Raw genomic sequence first — 23,190 nt, forward strand, 5'->3', positions numbered from 1 at the left:
GTGTGCCCACTCTGGTACTACACATGTGCTCCAGCGAACAGCTCGCAGATACAATGCAGGTATAGCCTACTACATGATGAGATAATTATGGAAAAAAGTGGGGGTTTTGTGTTTTTTTTGTCAAACGGCAGCCAAGCATCGATTATCATGTCACCAGAATAAGACCCTCAGTATTTATTGAAAGGAGCATCAAGCTCATCAACATGCACTTTCACCACCCTGTGAAGTTCATAATCATTTGTTTAATCTAGCCTAATATATTGCACGCTTTCCCATGATGTTGTGACCTTTTTATCCAACATGTACTTTACTCACATAAAAAGGTTGGATGGAAACCTGTTTAATGTCAGGCCATGTTGATGATGCTGGAATTAGATTTTGGTCGAACGTGTGCATGCTTACAGGAGACTTTTGAAGTAGCCTAATCAGATGAAAACATTGTGACTGGTTGTGATTACACCACATATAAAATGTAACACATTTTAAAAGTTAAACAACAAATATGTTGACTATATTGAAGCATTAGGTTCTAGGTGTGTGGAAAAGCTGCTTGGATTGGAGAGGAGGCAGAGCGCACCTTAAGCTTTCCTGAAAAACGGGGCCTGCCAGGTTATTATAGGACGACTTGGGAGAATGATGATCTGCAACAGACAGAGCATCTTAGTATCAGAAGTAAAAATACAGCCAGACTGGCCTGGTACTGTACCTTTCTAGACATATCAACTGTCGAGAGTACTAATCCACAAGGTGCCACTCTGCTGCTGAACCTCCCCCTACCTCCCCCTCCTCCTATTGTGCTTGTTGTGTGCACACTTACTGTATGACGTCAGAGTTGCTAGGCAACCTTGTGAGCAAACAGAATCCCTCTGCACAGAGGGGAAGTCCCATCCCGTTGATCGGAAAGTGCCTCTGCCTCCCCCTCGGCCCCTCCCCTCATTTCCCCTACCCTACCCTCTCTCCTTCCCCCGGATTCATGCACAAACACACACAGCCATACACACACACACACACACACACACACACACACACACACACACACACACACACACACACACACACACACACACACACACACACACACACACACACACACACACACACACACACACACACACACACACACAACCAGCTCCACTCCTCTCTCTGTCCTCCACCTCCACTGTACATCTCCAATCTCCAAGCATGCATGCTCTACGTCTGAACTAGCCTTGCTGCAGCCTCATTATCACAGTGTAGTAGTGGTAGTGCTCTACAGAGCTGAGAGATGGGAGGCTGAGTATAAACTTAGAGGTGGTAATATCCACTCTCCTTTCCTCTCTTTTTTCTTCGCAAAATCAACAGTCTAAATGGCTGAACACCTTACTGCATGCAGTCCATTAGAACACTAAATAAAGAGAGGAGGTCTGGCAAAAGGATGGTTAGATTGATTCTCTGTCTGTGTCTGTGTGGGCTTTTTTCTCATTGGCTTTTGGCAAGTTTCTGACTCAGAAATAATAAGGGTTGAAATGTTGCTCATTGCATGAATCATTCAATCATCAGGGGGACCACAAGACCTGACTCTTCTTCCTGTGGAAAAACTTACAAATAGAAGCCTTACTCATACCACTCACAGGTCATGTTTTGTCATTGTCCTGCAGACTGGGGGAGGTGTGTATCAAAAGGATTCCCCGATTCCTAGTCTGTATAATTGAGCTCATAGTATGCTCTGTCTTCCCACATACTCTGATGACGTGCAGTGAAGGCATCATGGTTTGCATTTCACATATCACATGCATCATAGTCATTCTCAGATTTTTCGGGGAACTCCAAGTAAGTAACAAGATAAAATGTTCTTGTGAAATGACACACGCGCACGCACACACACACACACACACACACACACACACACACACACACACACACACACACACACACACACACACACACACACACACACACACACACACACACACACACACACACACACACAGACAACCAGCTCCACTCCTCTCTCTGTCCTCCACCTCCACCTGGAAAGTTATCAGGTACGACAGAACTTTCATTTTGGAACAACACCTTTTTCTCCCTGACTGCCTGTGTCACGACTTCCGCCGAAGTTGGTCCCTCTCCTTGTTCGGTCGGCGTCGCCGGCCTCCTAGCCATCGCTGATCCACCTTTCATTTTCCATTTGTTTTGTCTTGTCTTCCCACACAACTGGTTACAATTCCATAATTACATGTTGGTTATTTAACCCTCTGTTTCCCCCATGTCCTTGTCCGGAATTGTTTATTGTAAATGTATGTGCACGTTATGTCTGGCGTGCGAAGGGGTTTTGTCCCATTGTATATATTGTTTTTGTTCACGGTGATTTTTATTGTTAAACTGCGCCGTTGTAACACAGTCTTTGCTCTCCTGCGTCTGACTTCTCTGCCGCCAGTACGCACTCATTACAGCCTGTGACTGGCTGTGAGACAGAGGAGAGAAAGGGGAGACTGATAGGCTACACATGGAGAATGTTTGTTTGGTCTATTTTAGTATATTTACAAAGTACATGACCGCAGGCTGACCAGTTTTGAACACATTTCTGTTTTTAGACTTCCTTCCAGGCTTGATTATCCAATCATTTGGATTCATACTTTCTTTTTTTTTTGTTCTTTTTTTTTGTTGCCTTCCTTCATTCTCAAACCCATAGCACCTTATTCAACTCATCTGTTTACAGAAACAGTATGGCCGTGTGGTGCTTCACAGTTGGGTTTTTACATCCATTCACCCTTGAGATAGGCCTACACAAACTCAAATCTTCATTAGTCTAAGTGTATTCAATCAATTAATCTATATTTAGTCAGGATAGTCCACTCAGCAATTTGTGAAGTAATGACATAACCAGGTGTCAACCTGAGCAAAAGTCATACTGATAGAACTTGAGCAATGGATATTGATTGATTCATCGAGTCATTTGTTAAGAACTGATAGGCAGGAGAATTGAGACGTGACCTCGCTAGCTCCAAATATGATGATTTCCATATATTCCACTAGCTTGGTACTCTCAAAGGAATATGATAATATTCTATTTTTTTGGGACTCCGAGTTGGAAGTAAACTGTTCCTGTGGGGAAACATATTCATATTTATTGCTGTTATGGGAGAGTAACAGAAATAACACCAGCCATGATTAATGGACAAACTGAACAATGATGTTATGAAACTCTGGATCACACTAATGATCAAAATGAACAGGAAAGAAGATATTGTACCTCAGGTTTGATAAAGCTGTGCCAGGCTAGCTTGACAGATGTAACCTGGCCCAGTGCTGGCAAAGTACTGCCCAAATCAAACACCAACTGGGCACTTTAATTATATCGGGAACTAACACCCACCTGGCTCCCTGCCAGGCTCCCTCAAATAGTAAGAAAAGCACACACACAAGCTCAGACAATCTGCTCTCAAATGACTTTCCAGGAACTGGATGATTTGACAGGAACATGGACAAATACAGACCATACTCATAGAGATCAGACCATCTGTGTTAGGTTGTATTGAGAATAGGTACTGAAAATAGGCCTAGATGCTGCCCCATAGTCTATGTACAGACAAAGGTCTCTTTATGTTTTTTAATGCCATTAGAGTAGTGGATCCTCCATATTGTCTGACCACATCTTCAGTAAAGTAGGAGAGAATGGGGTATGCTGAGCATCACTACTTTAACTTGATAGAAGTTAAGGGAAATATAATATTCCTTCTAACAAAGATATTTACATGCACTGAGTGCACAGAACATTAAGAACACCTGCTTATTCCATGACATATACTGACCAGGTGAATCCAGGTGGAAGATTTGATCCCTTATTGATGTCACTTGTTAAATCCACTTCAATCAATGTGGATGAAGGGGAGGAGACAGGTTAAATAAGGATGTTTATGCCTTGAGACAATTCAGACATGGATTGTGTATCTGTGTGCCATTCAGAGGGTGAATGGGCAAGACAAAATATTTATGTGCCTTTGAATGGGGTACGGTAGTAGTTGCCAGGCGCACCGGTTTGAGTGTGTCATGACCTGCAACGCTGCAGGGTATTTCACGCTCAAAAGTTTCCCATGTGTATCAAGAATGTTCCACCACCCAAAGGACATCCAGCCAACTTGACACAACTGTTGGAAGCATTGGAGTCAACATGGGTCAGCATCCCTGTTGAACGCTTTCAACATCTTGTAGAGTCCATGCCCCAATTAATTGAGGCTGTTCTGAGGGCAAAAGAGGGTGCAATGTTTTGTACACTCAGTGTATATTTCAGGATGTTGTGTATTTTTGGAATTCATGTAAACATCACAGTTTTGAAAACATAGCTTTTCCAAAAATGTGGTCTCTTGGCATAGGGACAGGGTAAGTTGAGCCGCCTTGGGGTAAGTGGGTGGTGGTGTCCTGTGACAGTGGGTGATGGTGCTGGTAGGTCAAGGTTTAATTCATGGGGATGTGGTATATTGCATATCTTAAATGTATGCCTATATTTAGATATAGATCTCTCTGTTAAATATCACTTACCCTTCCAATTCTTGACCAGTTGTCTGGGACGGGGATGTTGTTTCAATGTGCAAATTCGTAGACAAGTTCTCTGCATTTGAGGCTACTAAGCCCATGAAACTGGTCCACAAGATTCTTAATATAATTAGCAAGCTCAGCCTTCATGTAGTCAGAAAAGACCTTGTGTGCCTCTGCTACTGTATCATTGCCTCTCCTTCGAAACAGGTACATGTTTGTTTTCTTTTTTGTTCATGTACTGTACCTCTTCAGTGCCATTCAGTTTATTTTTTCATCCCTTGATGCTGCTCGAATGGACTTCTTCCCTTCTCTCACTTCCTTGCCTGCTCGCTCAAGAACCTGAAGGGGCTAGACCCCTGCTTGTTTTACGTTTGTGAACACAGGGCATGATGATATCTGCTCTATAACAATGCACTATCCTGAGTTCATATGCATGACACATTGCAACAATATTGTGCATTAAACTGGCAACATGTTATAATCATTTGTATGTTGGCTATTGGCTCAACATACCACAAGGCAAATATTCTGACTATATTATCCCACACAGTTAAAAAGATGCTAGGTTTGGAACCTCAAATGCTGTACAAAACAATCTTAAAACATTCAACTTTGGTTTAGATACAAGCATCATGAAACCTATAACACAATACATTCATTTGACTTTGTGAAAATCTAACCTGGACTCAGGGGTAGACATAACATAGTAAAATTACATCTGGGGAAACTCAATATAGTCTGATATGTAATGTTTTATGGTATGTATTAATTTGTGGATCTCCATCATCCATTTTGTATGAATGACAATTTGTTGTGGCTAACGTTAGTTAGGTTGCTATGTGACTAATGCTAATGTTATCTAGGTGGCTAAGATTAGCTAGGCTAGGGGTTAGGGTTAGGAATTAGGTTAAAGGGTTAAGATTATGGTTAGGGGAAGGGTTAGCTAACATGCAAAGTAGTTGCAAAATAACTAACAGTAGTAATTAGTTGCATAGTTTCTAAAACGCTAAACTTCATCTACTCCATGAAATGATGATCTCTTCCTAATTATTTGCCACGTAATTCATTTTGTATCTGGTTTCCTAGAAACAACCCACTGGGCATAGACGTCAATTCAATGTCTATTCCACATTGGTTCAACATCATTTCATTGAAATGAAGTGGAAACAATGATGATTCAACTAGTGTGTGCCCAGTGGGAAGGGCTGGCTCAACGTATCCCACTCTCCCCTATAGTATACTTTTAGTGCCACACAGGGCTTGACAAATGTACACTTTTCCCCACCATATTTAGAGACACTGTATTCTCTCTCTCACACTAGAATGTCAAAGAAAATTGTATTTGTCACATTCTTCGTAAACACTAGGTGTAGACTGACAGTGAAATGCTTACTTATGGGCCCCTCCGAACAATGCAGAAATAAAGAAAATAGAGAAATAATATAAAAGGTATAACACGTAATAATAAATAAAATAAAATAAAATGTATTTGTCACATACACATGGTTAGCAGATGTTAATGCGAGTGTAGCGAAATGCTTGTGCTTCTAGTTCCGACAATGCAGTAATAACCAATGAGTAATCTAACCTAACATATTCCAAAACTACTACCTTATACACACAAGTGTAAAGGGATAAAGAATATGTACATAAAGATATATGAATGAGTGATGGTACAGAACGGCATAGGCAAGATGCAGTAGATGGTATCGAGTACAGCATATACATATGAGATGAGTAATGTAGGGTATGTAAACAAAGTGGCATAGTTTAAAGTGGCTAGTGATACATGTATTACGTAAAGATGCAGTAGATGATATAGAGTACAGTATATACATATACATATGAGATGAATAATGTAGGGTATGTAAACATTATATTAAGTAGCATTGTTTAAAGTGATATATTTTACATCAATTTCCATCAATTCCCAATATTAAAGTGGCTGGAGTTGAGTCAGTGTGTTGGCAGCAGTCACTCAATGTTAGTGGTGGCTGTTTAACAGTCTGATGGCCTAGAAACTGTTTTTCAGTCTCTCAGTCCCTGCTTTGATGCAACTGTACTGACCTCGCCTTCTGGATGATAGCGGGGTGAACAGGCAGTGGCTCGGCTGGTTGTTGTCCTTGATGATCTTTATGGCCTTCCTGTGACATCGGGTGGTGTAGGTGTCTTGAAGGGCAGGTAGTTTGCCTCCGGTGATGCGTTGTGCAGACCTCACTACCCTCTGGAGAGCCTTACGGTTGTGGGGGGAGCAGTTGCCGTACCAGGCGGTGATACAGCCCGACAGGATGCTCTCGATTGTGCATCTGTAGAAGTTTGTAAGTGTTTTTGGTGACAAGCCGAATTTCTTCAGCCTCCTGAGGTTGAAGAGGCGCTGCTGCGCCTTCTTCACGATGCTGTCTGTGTGGGTGGACCAATTCAGTTTGTCTGTGATGTGTACGCCAAGGAATTTAAAACTTACTACCCTCTCCGCTACTGTTCCATCGATGTGGATAGGGGGGTGCTCCCTCTGCTGTTTCCTGAAGTCCACAATCATCTCCTTAGTTTTGTTGACGTTGAGTGTGAGGTTAATGTCCTGACTCCTCACCTCCTCACTGTAGGCCGTCTCGTCGTTGTTGGTAATCAAGCCTACCACTGTAGTGTCGTCCGCAAATGATTGAGTTGGAGGCGTGCATGGCCACGCAGTCGTGGGTGAACAGGGAGTACAGGAGAGGGCCCAGAACGCACCCTTGTGGGGCCCCAGTGTTGAGGATCAGTGGGTGGAGATGTTGTTACCTACCCTCACCACCTGGGGGTGGCCCGTCAGGAAGTCCAGTACCCAGTTGCACAGGGCGGGGTCGTGTATTGATAACAATGTGTATTGATATCTTGGCTATTCTGGTAACTATACACATGGGTATCAGTACCGAGTTGATGTGCAGGGGTATGAGGCAATTGATGTAAATACTGTATACATATAACTAGGAATAAAGTGACTAGGCAACAAGATAGATAATAAACAGTAGCAGCAGCGTATGTGATAAGTAAAATATATATATATATGTTAGTCCGAGTAGCTATTTGGTTAACTATTTAACAAACTATTTAGCAGTCTTATTGCTTGGTTCATCGGTACCACTTGTCGTGCGGTAGCAGAGAGAACAGTCTATGACTTGGGTGGCTGGAGTCTTTGATAATTTGTAGGGCCTTCCTCTGACACCACCTGGTATAAACTTCCTGGATGGCAGGGAGATCCGTCCCAATGATGTACTAGGCCGTACGCACTACCCTCTGTAGCGCCTTGTGGTCGGATGCCAAGCAGTTGTGGTCTGCCTATATCAAACTAGGTCTCTCTAGTCATCCCTCCTATCTGGACCTTTCAAATCAGCTTATGCTTTACAATACCTAGAAGAATTTAATTTTTACTATTCTGATTCTCTCAGAATTGACATGGTATTCTCTCTCATTATTGTTCTGTCAGTCTACACTTGAGGTCTACCTAACTAGTATACTAAATCTCTCTTGTAATTTCCCTCTCCTCTTTCTGCCAATCAAGTCATCCCATGCCACAGTACTGTTAAATATTGTAGTTTTTCATCTTTACAACTTCTAGGAAGAGAATGCATCAGAAAAACTCTCATAGAATTGGATCAGTTGCAAATCACAGTGTGTGTCTATTCAGTATTCTTGTACATGTTGCATGCACGTGTGTAAATGTGTGTGAACATGAAAGTGTGTGTGTCTGCGTTTGTGCATCTGTATACGCGTGTGTGTGTGTTTGTGTTAGTACATATGTGGTTGACGAGATTCAACTTTGATCTCTCCACACCAACCCCAGGAGTCCAATCTACACCTCTGTGATGAGCTCCCATGGCTAACATCATCACCTAACTCTCACTGAGGGTAGGGCAGCTATCATCACACAACCTTGGCCTCAGTTATAGGTCCTCTCCCCGATCCTTCCCCTGTGTTGCTGTTTCTCCTTCTGTTGCATTTATACCAAGTGTCAAACTCATTCCATGGTGGGCTGAGTGCCTGTGGGTTTTCTTTCCCCTCTTGATTGATACATTTGATTGATAAATGAATGTCACAAATTGGTAAGGAGCTCCCCTCACCTGGTTGTCTAGGTCTTAATTAAGAGGAAAAGCCAAAAACCTGCAGACACTCGGCCCTCCGTGGAATGAGTTTGACACCCCTGATTTACACCTTACAGATGTTTGATGCTTGAATCTTTCTCCCCACCCTCCTCCCTGTCCTTGAACGAGTACATTTTGTGTGAGTGTGTGTGTGTGTGTGTGTGTGTGTGTGTGTGTGTGTGTGTGTGTGTGTGTGTGTGTGTGTGTGTGTGTGTGTGTGTGTGTGTGCACAAACATGTGCGCATTTGTGTGTGTGCATGTGTGAGTGTGTGTGTGTCTATGAACTGGTAAACTGCTGTGCATTTTCCACCTGGCTGCATCCCTGTGAGGATGTCCACCCAGAGAGATGTATTGATTTCTCTTCCACAGAGCAGAGCTGGCTCCATTTAGGAGCCACACTTTTTAACTCTACATACTGTATGTGGTTTTTGTTTATCCAGGACGGGATAAGCAACAGGGGTATAACCTTTCTGTTTGTATTCTATGTATGTACTCTGTGTTCTTAAATGGTGAAAGATGGTTTGATAAAAGCTATGCTGCACATTCTCTCTACCCCCCCCCCCCCCCCCTATCTATCTAGGTCATTATAGGTCATTGGTGCAGCAGACCTGCTAAGGGACCCTGTGTGGACTGACTGTGGGCTGTGGACATATCACTTCCTACCAGAGATGAGGGGAACAGCTTGAGTCTGACGTCAGAGAGCGGGAAAGACCTAGAGACCTGCCTCTAGCTGGACCTCCATATCACATACTGCCCGTCCTTATCCCCCTTCCCCCACCCCACCATCTCTGGCATCTGTTTCTACCACCACCTCCACTCACTGGGAAGGATTTGGGATGACAGTTAACCTCCTCAGCTCTACCTCACTCCTCTTCACCACCCAGGGATAACCAGCACTAGAACCTCTGTACCCTGAGAGGCACACTACCATCCTCCCTCACCTCCCCCAGCTGGCATCATGATGGGAGATGGAGTTGGGAACTGGGAGTGTTTGAGTCCGTCTGAGTTTGGACAGCTGCAGCAGTACAGCGAGTGTGAGTACTAGCAATGGTTATACCCATAGGTAAATTGAGCTAAAAATGCCAATACCTTTGTCAGACCTGGGTCAAATACTGCACATTCAAACACTGATCTTGAGTTCATTTTCGCCAAAAGTGCAAACTAAATCAATGTATTTGACCCAGGTCGGATACCTGTGATACCCTTAGGTAACCAGCATGAGAGTCAATTGCCAGGTTGTGCAAGGAGTAGGGATGGAAATTTGAAATAATTTCACTATTCGAATAATATCCAGATTTTTGGAGGGGATATCCAGATAGTCGAAATACATGTGTTTAAAAAAAAAGTTGTTTATACTGGGGTACTTGCATGCTGCTGAAGCTGCGAAACACAGGGGAGAGTGGCTTGCTGCTGTTGCAGCGGGGCTGGGGAGGGGGAGGGGGAGGGGGAGGCAGAGGCTTGGGATATTTTGTTGCACTCCCCGTTCTTGTCTACAGCAACTCCATTCAGACTAAACATCAGCCTACCTGTCAGTTGCTCGTTGTAGCCTACTCCTTCTCATTTGTATTTGTATTTTTTAAATTTTATTTTACCTTTATTTAACTAGGCAAGTCAGTTAAGAACAAATTCTTATTTTCAATGACGGCCTTTGAACAGGGGTGGCAGGTAGCCTAGTGGTTAGAGCGTTGGACTAGTAACCGGAAGGTTGCAAGATCAAATCCCTGAGCAAACAAGGTAGAAATCTGTCTTACAACCATCATTAAAAATAAGAATTTGTTCTTGACTGACCTGCCAAGTTAAAAAAGGGTAAAATTAACAGTAACATTTAGCTAACTTCATTCTGTAATTTTAATTCCAATTTGCATGGATTAGAATGGAGTCTCTGACTGCAGTGCCACTTTGATTGGCTGACAACAACAACAACTTTCACGAGTGAAACCTGTGTGGGCTGCACTGTCTTTTTATGGGGCGAACGTCATAAAAACTACATTCAAAAGTGTGTTTCATCAAATTAAGAGCTTGAAATGTCATGTTATATCATTGTGTGTAGTAATGTCACATGGATCATGTAATCAAGTAAGTAATCAAATACTAACATCCGTTCGGATATTTTAATATTTTATTTATTTAACCAGGAAGGGCTCATTGAGATTTAAAATGGCTTTTTCAAGAGCGCCCTGGCCAAGATAGGCTGCACCAAGTCATTAAACAACATGAAAAACTAAAAGTAATCTAGTAAAAACCATAGAATTCACAAGAGTATAACAAAATCAAAACCAGCAAATTAAAAACATTGACAGGTCAGGGAATCAGTCTCAAGATCATTCATCAGTGATTTAAAAATACCAATCGGGACAAGTTCTTACAGTTTAAAAGTATTTTGTAAGGCGTTCCAAGACCACGCAGAGTACATAAAAGCACTTTTACCAAATTCAGTTTGGCCATTTGGAACAGTTAGCAGGATAAAGTCCAGCGAACGAAGAGTACCCACCACATTTCTGAACAATAAAAATGCCCAAATAAAAAGGTAGTAAACCCCCCAAATGGCTTTGTAAATAAAAGTATACCAGTGCCTGAGCCTACGAGTGACTAGAGAAGACCAGCCAACCCTGGTATACAAAGTGCAGTGGTGCATAAGGGTTTTGCAGTTTAAAATAAATCTCAAAGTGCCATGGTAAAGGGTGTCAATTGATCTCAAACACTGAGCGGGAGTATTCATATATAAAATATCCTCATAGTCTAGTAAAGGCATAAATGTAGCTGATACTAGCCTTCTTCTGGCTTCAAAAGAAAAACAGGCCTTATTTCTAAAATAAAATCCCAATTTCAGCTTCAATTTTTTTGTAGGTGGTTGAATATGCAATTTAAAAGAGAGGCCGTCATCAATTAAAATTCCAATGTCAGATATATGTGTATTGGTGGCAGGGAAGTCAGGCGCAGGAGAGTCAAACGGAGTGTAAAATGGAGTCTTTTAATAAATGTCCAAGTAACATGCTCCATAACACTAAATAGAAAAATTAATATAAACAAATATGGGTACGAAGACCCCTCGCGCACCTATACAAAAAACACTACACTGACAATAAACAATCTCTGACAAAGACATGAGGGGAAACAGAGGGTTAAATACACAACAGGTAATGAATGGGATTGAAAACAGGTGTGTGGGAAGACAAGACAAAACCAATGGAAAATGAAAAATGGATCAATGATGGCTAGAAGACCGGTGACGTCGAACGCCGAGCACCGCCCGAACAAGGAGAGGCAACGACTTCGGCAGAAGTCGTGACATCCAAGATATTCAATCTCCTTGCCCTGACGGGTAGTAAGAGGTGAAAGGTTCAGAGGTCTATTTCTTGCTTTAGAAAACACCATTAACTTAGTTTTGTCAGTATTGAGGATAAGCTTCAATTGACACAAGGTATGTTGAATAGTATAAAAAGCAGTTTGTAAGTTCTGGAAAGCTTTTGTAAGAGACGAGGCACAACAGTAAATAACAGCATCATCAGCATAAAATTGAAATTTTGCGTGCAACTGCATGCTCTGAAAGACCTACACTCAACAATCTCTGCCTTAGTATAGCATGATCAACTGTATCAAAAGCCTTAGAGAGATCAATAAAAAGTGAGACACAGTGCTGTTTTTTTATCAAGGGCTTCAGTGATATCATTTAAAACCTTCATGGCTGCTGTAATTGTGCTCTGCTTCTTCCTGAAGCCTGATTGGTACATTCATAAAAAACTATTTTAGCTGTTCATTCACAAGCGTTTCAAGTATTTTCACCAGGGGTGACAGCTTTGAGATTGGCCTATAATTATTTAAAAGAGTTGATCTCCCCCTTTTAAAAGTGGTAGGGTTAGATTATTCCAGGGTTAGATTGAACAGATATGTAAGTGGTTCAGCTATGAAATCAGCTGCCAGATTTAAAAAGCAGGGATCCAAAAGATCAGGACCTGCAGGCTTTCTCTGATCTAAGGATTTCAGGGCTTTATGTACCACCTGCACTGAGAATGGTAAAAAAGCTAAAGGTTTGACCAGTTCTCACTGGTTCATCCACACAGGGTTGTACAGAGACAGAGGACACTGAATCAAACAGCCTACCAGATGATACAAAGTGCTCATTGAAACAATTCAGCATTTCAGTTTTGTCATATACAGCAACAGTCCTTCGAAACACATGACGGTAATTCATTAACATTACTGTTACCAGACATAGACTTAATAGCCTTCCAAAACTTTCTAGGGTCATTCAGGTTATCAGTGGTAACAGACAAAATATTCAGACTTGGCCTGCCTGAGAACAAAGAAAGAGAAGAAAGAAATATTCGAATAACCATGGCTATTCCGAGTAAGGAGAGGCCAAAGCAATGCAGCTCCCCCTTTGAAGCCTAACTTCCTACCCATTTGCCTAGGTGGTATATCTTAGGCTGTTGTTTTTCTTTGTGCTTGAAGTTAAGTGATTCATGCAGACTAGTATTTTTCCCCTCCCAATTGACTGTTTCTAGCATTACACTATTTTGCTTGATTTTTCCTTTAATGAGGTGACTCATCCGTATCAGCAGTCTTCCCACCACAGACATTTGCTAGTCAAAAGAGAATACATCACTAGTCTGGCTTTCCCTGTAATAGATTAGGTTTCGTTTTTCACTTCCTTACAACCTATTGAGCAGATACAAAGCCACACAACAACTAAATAGATTGTGGTGTCTGAGAGAAACCTAGTTTTTCTATCTGAGGATTCCTATATGCATAGACCTACTGTACCTAAGAACACAGTACTTATATTCCTTGGACATATGCAGTACATCTGTTGTCTAGGGATATACTCAAGTGTTGAGTGAGCTTGTCATTGAAACAGAAATGGATTAAATACAAAGTCTAACAAATAAACGGTTCTGTGTTAGATTACATCACCTCTAGTAAGGACAAATTGCTATTGTATATCTTTGCCTTGTTCATCTGTGTAATTTATTGACAGCCACAGCTAACAATACTACTCCTGGCTCTTTCTTTTTCATTCTCTCTATCCAGAAACACTTGTTTGTTTTGGTTTATTTTTGGCTCAGTTTGGCTCAGTAACATAGGCCTATATGGCGATCCAGACGAGCTGGAAGTAAGCGGTACTGTAGGTGACTCCATATGTGTCCATGGTGAACAGTCAATCTCTACAGCCAACTAAACCACTTAAGTGGTACTGTACACTCCTGCGTTGAAACAGGTGAAAGGTACACACTCCGTAGGTGCGTTTGTGTGGATGCTAAATATCACCCAGTATTAATTCACTGGCGTATCACTGGACCACTCAAGGACATTCAGAGAAATGTTCAGAAGTCACTCATATGTTGTCTTGGCTGTGTGCTTAGGGTCGTTTTCCTGTTGGAAGGTGAACCTTCGCCCCAGTCTGAGGTCCTGAGCGCTCTGGAGCAGGTTTTCTTCAAGGATCTCTCTATGCTTTGCTCAAGTCATCTTTGCCTCGATCCTGACTAGTCTCCCAGTCCCTGCCGCTGATAAACATCCCCACAGCATGATGCTGCCACCACCATGCTTCACCGTAGGGATGATGCCAGGTGTCCTCCAGATGTGAAGTTTGACATTAAGGGCAAATAGTTAATTCTTGGTTTCATCAGACCAGAGAATCTTGTTTCTCATGGTTTGAGAGTCTTAGGTGCATTTTGGCAAACTCCAAGTGGGCATTCATGTTCCTTTTACTGAGGAGGGGCTTCCGTCTGGCCACTTTACCATAATGGCCTGATTGGTGGAGTGCTGCAGAGATGGTTGTCCTTCTGGAAGGTTCTCCCATCTCCACAGAGTAACTCTAGAGCTCTGTCAGAGTGACCATCGGGTTCTTGGTCACCTCGCTGACCAAGGCCCTTCTCTCCCGCGGCCAGCTCTAGGAAGAGTCTTGGTGGTTCCAAACTTCTTCCATTTAAGGTTGATGGAGGTCATTCAAATCAAATCAAATCAAATGTATTTATATAGCCCTTCGTACATCAGCTGATATCTCAAAGTGCTGTACAGAAACCCAGCCTAAAACCCCAAACAACAAGCAATGCAGGTGTAGAAGCACGGTGTGTTCTTGGGGACCTTCAATACTACAGAATATTTGTTGTACCCTTCCCCAGATCTGTGCCTTGAAGCAGTCCTGTCTCGGTGCTATACAGACAATTCCTTCGACCTCGTGGCTTGGTGTTTGCTCTGACATGAACTGTGAACTGTGGGACCTTATATAGGGTGCGTTCATAAATTCACTCTGGAGCGCCAAAGAACTTTCAGAATGTGCTCTGGGCATTCGTAAATTCATAGCGTTGTCAGATTGTCTGTTTGTAAATTCAGGGTGTTTTGCTCTCGCGTTTAGAGCGCACACTGGACGCTCTGGCCGAGGAGTAGGGTTGATGCGAGCATTCTGACCTCACAACGGCAGTCAAGCACCCAAGCTAACTGGCTAAAGTTAGCTAGCTTGCTAGCTACTTCTAAACATAAATAAGAGAACACCTTACTCTGACCATTTTACTTGCCTTAACATAGCTGGTTAGGCTGTTTTCATGTTATCCAGAGCTTAGGTGACCACAACAATTGAACTAAGCTTTTTTGCCGATGTTTACTGACACCGGCCATATTCAGCGGGTGTTGAGTGTTCGTAAATGTATCAGTTATTCTGTGCTCTTGCACACTCATGTCCAATCAATTGAATTTACCACAGGTGGACTCCAATCAAGTTGTAGAAACATCTCAAGGATGATGAATGGAAACAGGATGCACCTGAGCTCAATTTAGAGTCTCATGGCAAAGGGTCTGAATACTTATGTAAATAAGGTATTTCTGTTTTTTGTTTTAATACATTTCTAACAAATTCTAAAAAACTGTTTTTGCTCTGTCATTACGAAGTATTATGTGTAGATTGATGAGGATTTTTTTTCTATTATAATCCATTTTAGATTAAGGCTGTAACGTAAGAAAATGTGGAAAAAGTCAAGGGGTCTGAATACTTTCCGAAGGCACTGTATATGAATTATTTATCCTGAGCTCCACTCTGAGGTGAAAAAGATCCCAGCTCTTCCATTCACATTCTAAGGCCTGTTTTCTGTCCCTGGCTGAACATCCCCTCTCCGCAGAGCAGAGTGATAAAGGGCTTGTTTATTTTGATGCTGCTGTGCTAATGAGAGGAGGATATTTTATATCTATTTATGCTGGGTTGCTAATGGGCCCTCAGTCACATGTACTGTAGCACCTAGACCCCTGGTGATGGTGATGGAGATGTGTCTGGGACCTGCTGTCAGGGACCACAATGCTGGCGGTGGCTGAGTGGGTGGGTAGATGGGTGGGTGGGTGGCAGTGTCTGTTATACTGTACAGCAGATTGGAGTTAATTAAGTACTTGTTTATCTTTCAAATACTTTTTGTGTTTTATTGAGCCTGCCTTGAGTGACCCGGAGGGGGGGTTTGCACTTTTGGGACTATTCCATTTGTTCCATTGTGCGAGACAAGGTCAGTCAAGTGCATATGAAGTATTTGAAAGAATGCAAATACTATTTGAACCCAGGTCTGGTGTGTTGGATGGATGACTGTGTCTGTGTTCATGTTACTATATACATGACATGTGTCTGTTTCCAATATGGGTTAATAAAGGAGAGATATAATATGTGAGGTGAAAGGTTAGTGTCCATTACAAAGCCACATGTCAGTTCAATGAGCCCAGCTGCACTACACTGAAAAGCTTGCTTCGTCCCAAATGACACCCTATTCCCCCACAGTAGTCTAGCGTAATGTACTGCACTGTATTGAGAATAGGGTGCCGTTTGAGATGCAGCCATTCTTTTACTCAGTGTTCTGATCTTATCTTCCCCTTGCGTTACATACTAATTGGCTCAGTGCTGTTTTTCTCTTCTATAAAGAATTAATAATGGAAATGAAGTTGAAGGCAAAGGAATGCTGATGACGTACGATGCCAATTTACTGTTAACCTTCTAACTATTGGCTGTGATTCTTCAGTCCCCACTGCATTTAGCCTACAGGCTTCTGTTCTGTTGTAATTCAATGAGAGTCTGGCTTACATTTACATCAAAATGTTGGTCATTCAATAGATGCTCTTATCCAGAGTTGTAGTGACAACAAAGAAAACAAATGAAACTAGCTACAGCTACAGTCTAGTTAGCTGTCTGATCTGGTTAATGGATGCTGTTATGGTAAATACACTGGACATACTGTAGCATATGTTGTCTCAGTTCATGATCTATTAATAACTGATTCAGCGAGCAAATACTTTATGATTGCTCAGATCAGAGATTTGCCTCGGTGCGTGTACCTGTGCTTTGCATACACTCATACCTGCATGCATAGATGTGTTTGAGCAATTTAGTGAATGAGAATGCCTTCTCCAGAGCCGGCCCTAGCCACTGGGCGACATAAGCGACCGCTTAGGGCAGGGTTTACCAAACTCGGTTCGGCACCCCCCGGGTCCACGTTTAGTTTTTACTCAAGGACTACACAGCTGATTCAAATAACCAACTCATCATCAAGCTTTGATTATCTGAATCAGCTTTCTAGTGCTAGGGCAAAAAACTAAACAGAATTTCGTTTTTTAAGTGCAATTTCTAAATTTGGTTGTACAACAAGTTTTTCTCCTGTTACGTCAATCACTTTTTTTTCCCCAAGATGGCGTAGCAGTCGGACATGTGTTTTTCCTCAGTTTTTTTGTATATACTTAGTATTTATTTTAATCTCACTTTCCATCTACGAACCGAATATACTTTCCTGCAACCCTCCTCACCCAATGTGGTATGGATCTGCTATTTTTATACTTTAGAATCGGAACCCCCATCAAAAGCAAGCCAGCTACTAGCTAGTAGTCAGTTAACCACTGCTAGCGGACTTCACCGTTAACTCTGACACCAGCCAGCTTCAGCTCGGTTGATACCTGCCAGGCTGCACACCGCGATATCAACCTAGAGATTGGTGTTTTACGAACTCATTGGTGAGACCCGGGTCCGTGCAGATTCATGGGCTATACGACGTTCAGAACGAGATTGGTAGAGGCAACTGGTTAATTAGCGGCTGTGGTAAAATCGATATTCTGATATTCTTTGATTTAATTTGGGAAATAGAAACTCAATAAAAACTACTTTTCCCATGGTGCCCCAGGTTAATGAGTTATATAATTGCTTGATTCAGTTAATCACGCAGTTAGAAACTTTAATCATTCGATGAACAACAGTCGTCACATTAACTAATACAACGTCACGACAGGTGCCACAGGGTTCAATTCTCGGGCTGACTCGTTTCTCTGTATACAGTATATCAATGATGTCGCTCTTGCTGCTGATGATTCTCTGATCCACATCTGGCCCTTCTTTTGACACTGTGTTAACAAACCTCCAAGCGAGCTTCAATGTCATACAACACTCCTTACGTGGCCTCCAACTGATTTTAAATGCTAGTAAAACTAAATGCATGCTCTTCAACCGATTGCTGCCCGCATCCGCATGCCCGACAAGCATCACTACTCTGGAAGGTTCTGACTTAGAATATGTGGACAACTACAAATACCTAGGTGTCTGATTAGACAGTAAACTCTCCTTCCAGACTCATATTAAGCATTTACAATCCAAAATTAAATCTAGAATCAGCTTCCTATTTTGCAATAAAGCCTCCTTCACTCATGCTGCCAAACATACCCTTGTAAAACTGACTATCCTACCGATCCTTGACTTTGGCGATGTCATTTACAAAATACCCTCCGATACTCTACTCAGCAAATTGGATGCAGTCTATCACAGTGCCATCCGTTTTGTCACCAAAGCACCATATACTACCCACCACTGCGACCTGTATGCTCTCGTTGGCTGGCCTTCGCTACATATTCGTCGCCAAACCCACTGGCTCCAGGTCATCTATAAGTCTTTGCTAGGTAAAGCCCTGCCTTATCTCAGCTCACTGGACACCATAGCAACACACACCTGTAGCACGTGCTCCAGCAGGTATATATGCTCCACTCACTCAGTTTCCCACAACAAAACACCAGAAAATGTCCAAAAAGAGTAGAACCACACTATGATCTGACTATTAGATGTTCAATGTTTATTTGTTTAAATGTTAATTAAAAGTTTCACCTTATTAAAATGAGAGTTCAGCTCACATAACAGGGTTGACCTTAATGACCTTATACAGAATAAATCATCATTTTCAGAAATGACTGTGAAAGCAACCAAAATAACTAGGGCTCTACAATGATGGTGAAAACTTGGGGAAATGTTGGGGTTAATGGGGTTGAAATATTACTGGATGTCTCAGAGGATGCACAGAGGAACTGTCACGATCGTGTGTAGAGGCGGACCAAGGCGCAGCGGAGGTTGAGTTCCACATCTTTATTTCTAAGTGAAACTTAAGCAAAACAAAACAATAAAGAAACAACGAACCGTGACTAAGTGGTGCACATGCACAAAACACATAAATAATATCCCACAACCCACAGGTGGAGAAAAAAAAGGCTACCTAAATATGATCCCCAATTAGAGACAATGATTACCAGCTGCCTCTAATTGGGAATCATACAAAATCACCAACATAGAAAAACAAAACTAGAACCCCACATAGGCATAATAACCTAGACTAACCACCAAGTCACGCCCTGACCTACTCCACCATAGAAAATAAGGACTCTCTATGGTCAGGACGTGACAGGAACATGTCAAAATGCTGAATTTTTGCACTTTAGGAAGTCTTTACCATATTACAAATCGGATTTATTGAATTCTCCATGTGGTCTATATTAAAGGTCTCTTCATCAAATTGTCAGGCTTTTAAAATTCAATATTTGATGCACAATTTTGCATTACTTAAAATACCAGAATGACACCAAAGGCACTCATTTTGTGGACCCAGCTAACTAAACTTGTAGTTATCATGGTCGAACTACCGACTGGGTACGCAGGGCATGACCTTCAAGAAGAGGACATGAACCGAACAACTGGGACCACAGTAAAATTAACAACTTGTTCTGTTGTTGTTCAGACATCCCAGGAGTCAGGCACTAGACACTTTCATTTTATTGTAAACAACAAAAATGTTGTATAGATCTGTTTTTCAGACACATTTGTACTATTGTTCAGGAATATTTGTATCTACACTCTGACACTAATTATATTTAATTGACACCTGCTATTTACATGCATGTTCTTAGCAGAGACTTTTTAATTGTGGTTTACATTGAGACCATATGCATAATAAAGGTTTATGTTTGTGTGCAGAAATAGCTATGTTTCTTCATCTAAATACAAGATGTTTCAATGCATTCTATTTGAATGCATTCTATCCAGTACTGGGAACGTTGAGAAGAGCTGTGTGCCACAGACTTTACAGGCTTTGTTCTACTTGTGTGACACGGTTCAATCTAAATGAATGGACACAGACATCATAGAATCAAGTTAAATTGTATTAACAAGATTTAAACTTTATATTTTAGCTCAAAGTTCAAGAAATAAGAACTGTGTGAGTCTGTGCATCCATCAATGTGTGTGTGTGAGCAGTCCAAACAAATGCCTATTCTGTATGATTGGCTGGCCTTGGGATGAGTTGTCCTCTCCTAACCATGTCTTCCTGCCATGGCACATATCCAGATGGGGAGAGGAAGAAGTCCCTTAGCTTGTTTCTTGTTTGACTTGCAAGCCGTGTCGCCCTGGAATGAGAGTCTCACTGGCTCTTGGAGATTGTTGTCCCCTGCCACGACCCTCCTCCACTCTCCAGGTTGGTAGTTGCCGGAAGGGAGGGGCGTGTCTGCAAAAGCGGGAGGCATGTATTACGAACCAAACGAGTGTGCTCGCATACTCCCTCAACAGACCTTGGAAAACAAGAAAAAAGCAGCAATAGTACTGTTTGCCCATCTTGAGACATCGTAACCAGTATGCACCTCAAAAGAAGATAACTCAAGAAATGTGCCATTAATTTTGACGTAAGATATTTGGTCCAGTATTTCTCAAGTCAAAAAATGTGCATGTAAATGATCCCTACTGTTGGCCAATCACCGATGAAGGGGTGTAGACTTCAGCTTGCCTCGAGAAAATCTTCCCAAAATGTCGTCATAACATATGCATGACCTGTTTTCGATGGGAAGCATGTGGACACCGTTAATTCAACTCACCTGGTTAGATAAGGGTTTAACACTGCATTCCCTGCATCCCTGCCTTGCCTCAGTATGACGTAACTGGCTTTGGGAGGAGGACAGTTTATCTCTGGGTCTGTTGGGGGAAGCCTCCTGTAGCGTCTTTCCGCCCTGAGAGAGATTAGCATCTCTGGGTGTAAATCACCATTACCCATGGCCGGTAGGAACACACCCTACCCTGGTCCCTGTGACTCACAACCTGCCTGGTCAGTCAGTCTCCTCAGATCTCCCAACACCTCGTTGGCCTTTGTTTTAGAGAGAGGAGAGAGCGGGTCCAGCCTCACTCCACAAAGATGATTTACTTAGATAAGGTATGCTATGTTTTTTCCAAATCTAAACTACTCAGCTCACCTAACACGAACTGGACTGCTGCATATTAGAGAGAAAGTGTGAGGCATGCAAACCATAGATCTAATTCTATACCCAACTCCAGAGATTATTCCGTATATTTTAAGGTATTTTGTACTAGAGAGAATAGAGAGAGAGTGGAGTGTTTATCCAACCTATTATATTTCTGTGGTCTATATTTCTTATTTAATGTGCTATTTCTTGTATTAGAAAGAGAAGAGAGAGTGGGGTGTCCAGTCTAACTCCACAGAGTTGATACATTCAGATAATGTTTGCTCTGAAGGTTTTTTGTATTCCAAGGAAATGTCCTGGCTTAATTGGTCTATTTGTTTAATTAGTTAGCTAAACTTATTTTCACCTCTGTGAAATGTTTGCCTCATGATCTACCCGGATGTTCCTCTCAGATACAGCTAGCGCCCAAAAGACAATCCTCGCCTGGTGCCAAAATGACTAAATGATTAGGTTTATAAAGCCTCTCTCATCCCTTTCTCATTCTCAGATTCCTCCAAGAAGCTCAAGGATGTTCTGGAGGAGTTTCACGGTGAAGGAGTCCTCTCCAAGTACAATCCCGAGCAGGTACAGTACGTCACTACCTCAACCCTTCTCTCCCTCCCACCTATCCTCTCTTCTCCACTCTTCTCTTCTCCTTTTTCCCTTCATTTTTTCCCTCTCCTTTCCCTTCCTCTCCTCACTGTCATTCTTATCCTTTCCTCTGTTCTCCTCTCCTCCCCTCCTCTCTTTTCCTCCCCTTCCTGAGTGAGATCATCATTATTTTTGTTAAGACCCTGGCAATCCCCTGACTCAGTCCCTGCTCCATCACTGATACGCTAAGTCATCCGCTGTGTTTAGACAGTAGTAAGGTGAGCAACACTTCCTCCCTCCCTCGCACTCACCATCAACGTCCAACTGACGCCCTTTAACTTCGAAGTGACGACAGAGGGCCGATGAGTTATGAAGGACAAGTGGAGCTGACATTTTTATTATGGTCTGTCTGAATGGGTCACCGCCCCACTCCCCCTACCCCCCACCCCACCACCCCCGCCCTACTCCTCTCCCAGCCAGGGTGCATCCCTTCTTCCTCCTTATAACTCAGCACTGTGATATGAGTAACAGCCTCACAGAGGCTGGTTGGCGCCATCAGAGCCCTGTTGGATTCAGACATCATGTGGCCTGTGGTGTGATCACCAAAGCCAGCAAGTGCAGGCGCCAGGCCGGTGGTATTTTCTGCACTGTGTGGGAACGAGCGAGGTGACTCTTCCCACTGGGAACAAACTGGTTGAATCAACATTGTTTCGACATAATTTGTCAAAGTATTGTGACATGGAATCTACGTGGAAAATACATTGGATTTGAAAAAAGTAATCAACATACTGTTGTTTTGAGGGTAAGATTTCAACCACAGGATTATGTCATCATGGTAACCAATTTTTAACATTGACAAACCTTGTATAAAATATGTTGAATTTATACCTTTGAAACAACGTCAGATGTCAGATCTTCAACATAATATCCACTATAAGAAAAAAACAATAGGCAGGACAGCACCTCCTCTTGGAGAGTTGATCTATCTACAGCTATTTATTCAGTCTACCATCTAGGGTTTTAACCAAGCCCAGTCCTGCTTAGCTTTTCTATGTGTCACTGACTACTACCAATGTGCTATCGTGAGAATGATTGCTTAGAAATCTCCACTTAATAGTTTCACTGTTGCTATCGAAGTAGGTTCAACAAAGCAAATGAAATGTAACCATACTATAACAATCCTATATCATCAATGATGCTATTTAGGCCTATATAGCATTTGGGAAGTCATCAACAGCTATTGTTTAAATTCAGCCCAGGATTCAACTCAACATAGACAATACATATTGGCCTAGGGTTTAAAGTTTGGGTTGATTTCAAATGGAATCTACAACTTAATAATAAATATGTTGGATTCACGTCTCCATCTCAACCAAAAACAAAAGTTGAAGAAGAGGATTTAAATCAAATCAAACTGTATTTAAAGTGCATTTAAAGTTTGACTATATTTAGTCCTATTCTTTACCTTAGATTGTTG

The 23,190-nt window shown here is 42.1% G+C and overlaps 1 protein-coding gene across 1 annotated transcript in view; it reads left to right on the plus strand.

Moving 5' to 3' along the window:
* The window catches only part of dgkg (diacylglycerol kinase, gamma), a 195,083-nt gene that overhangs the window by 20,367 nt on the left and 151,526 nt on the right, over nt 1-23,190 (plus strand). The window contains 2 exon segments of the mRNA XM_031796900.1: nt 9,211-9,664; nt 21,631-21,707. Of these exon segments, the coding sequence (XP_031652760.1) occupies nt 9,589-9,664; nt 21,631-21,707 (153 nt within the window). The 5' untranslated portion in view covers nt 9,211-9,588.

Source organism: Oncorhynchus kisutch, linkage group LG2, assembly GCF_002021735.2.
Source record: "Oncorhynchus kisutch isolate 150728-3 linkage group LG2, Okis_V2, whole genome shotgun sequence".
NCBI classification, from domain to species: Eukaryota; Metazoa; Chordata; class Actinopteri; order Salmoniformes; family Salmonidae; genus Oncorhynchus; species Oncorhynchus kisutch.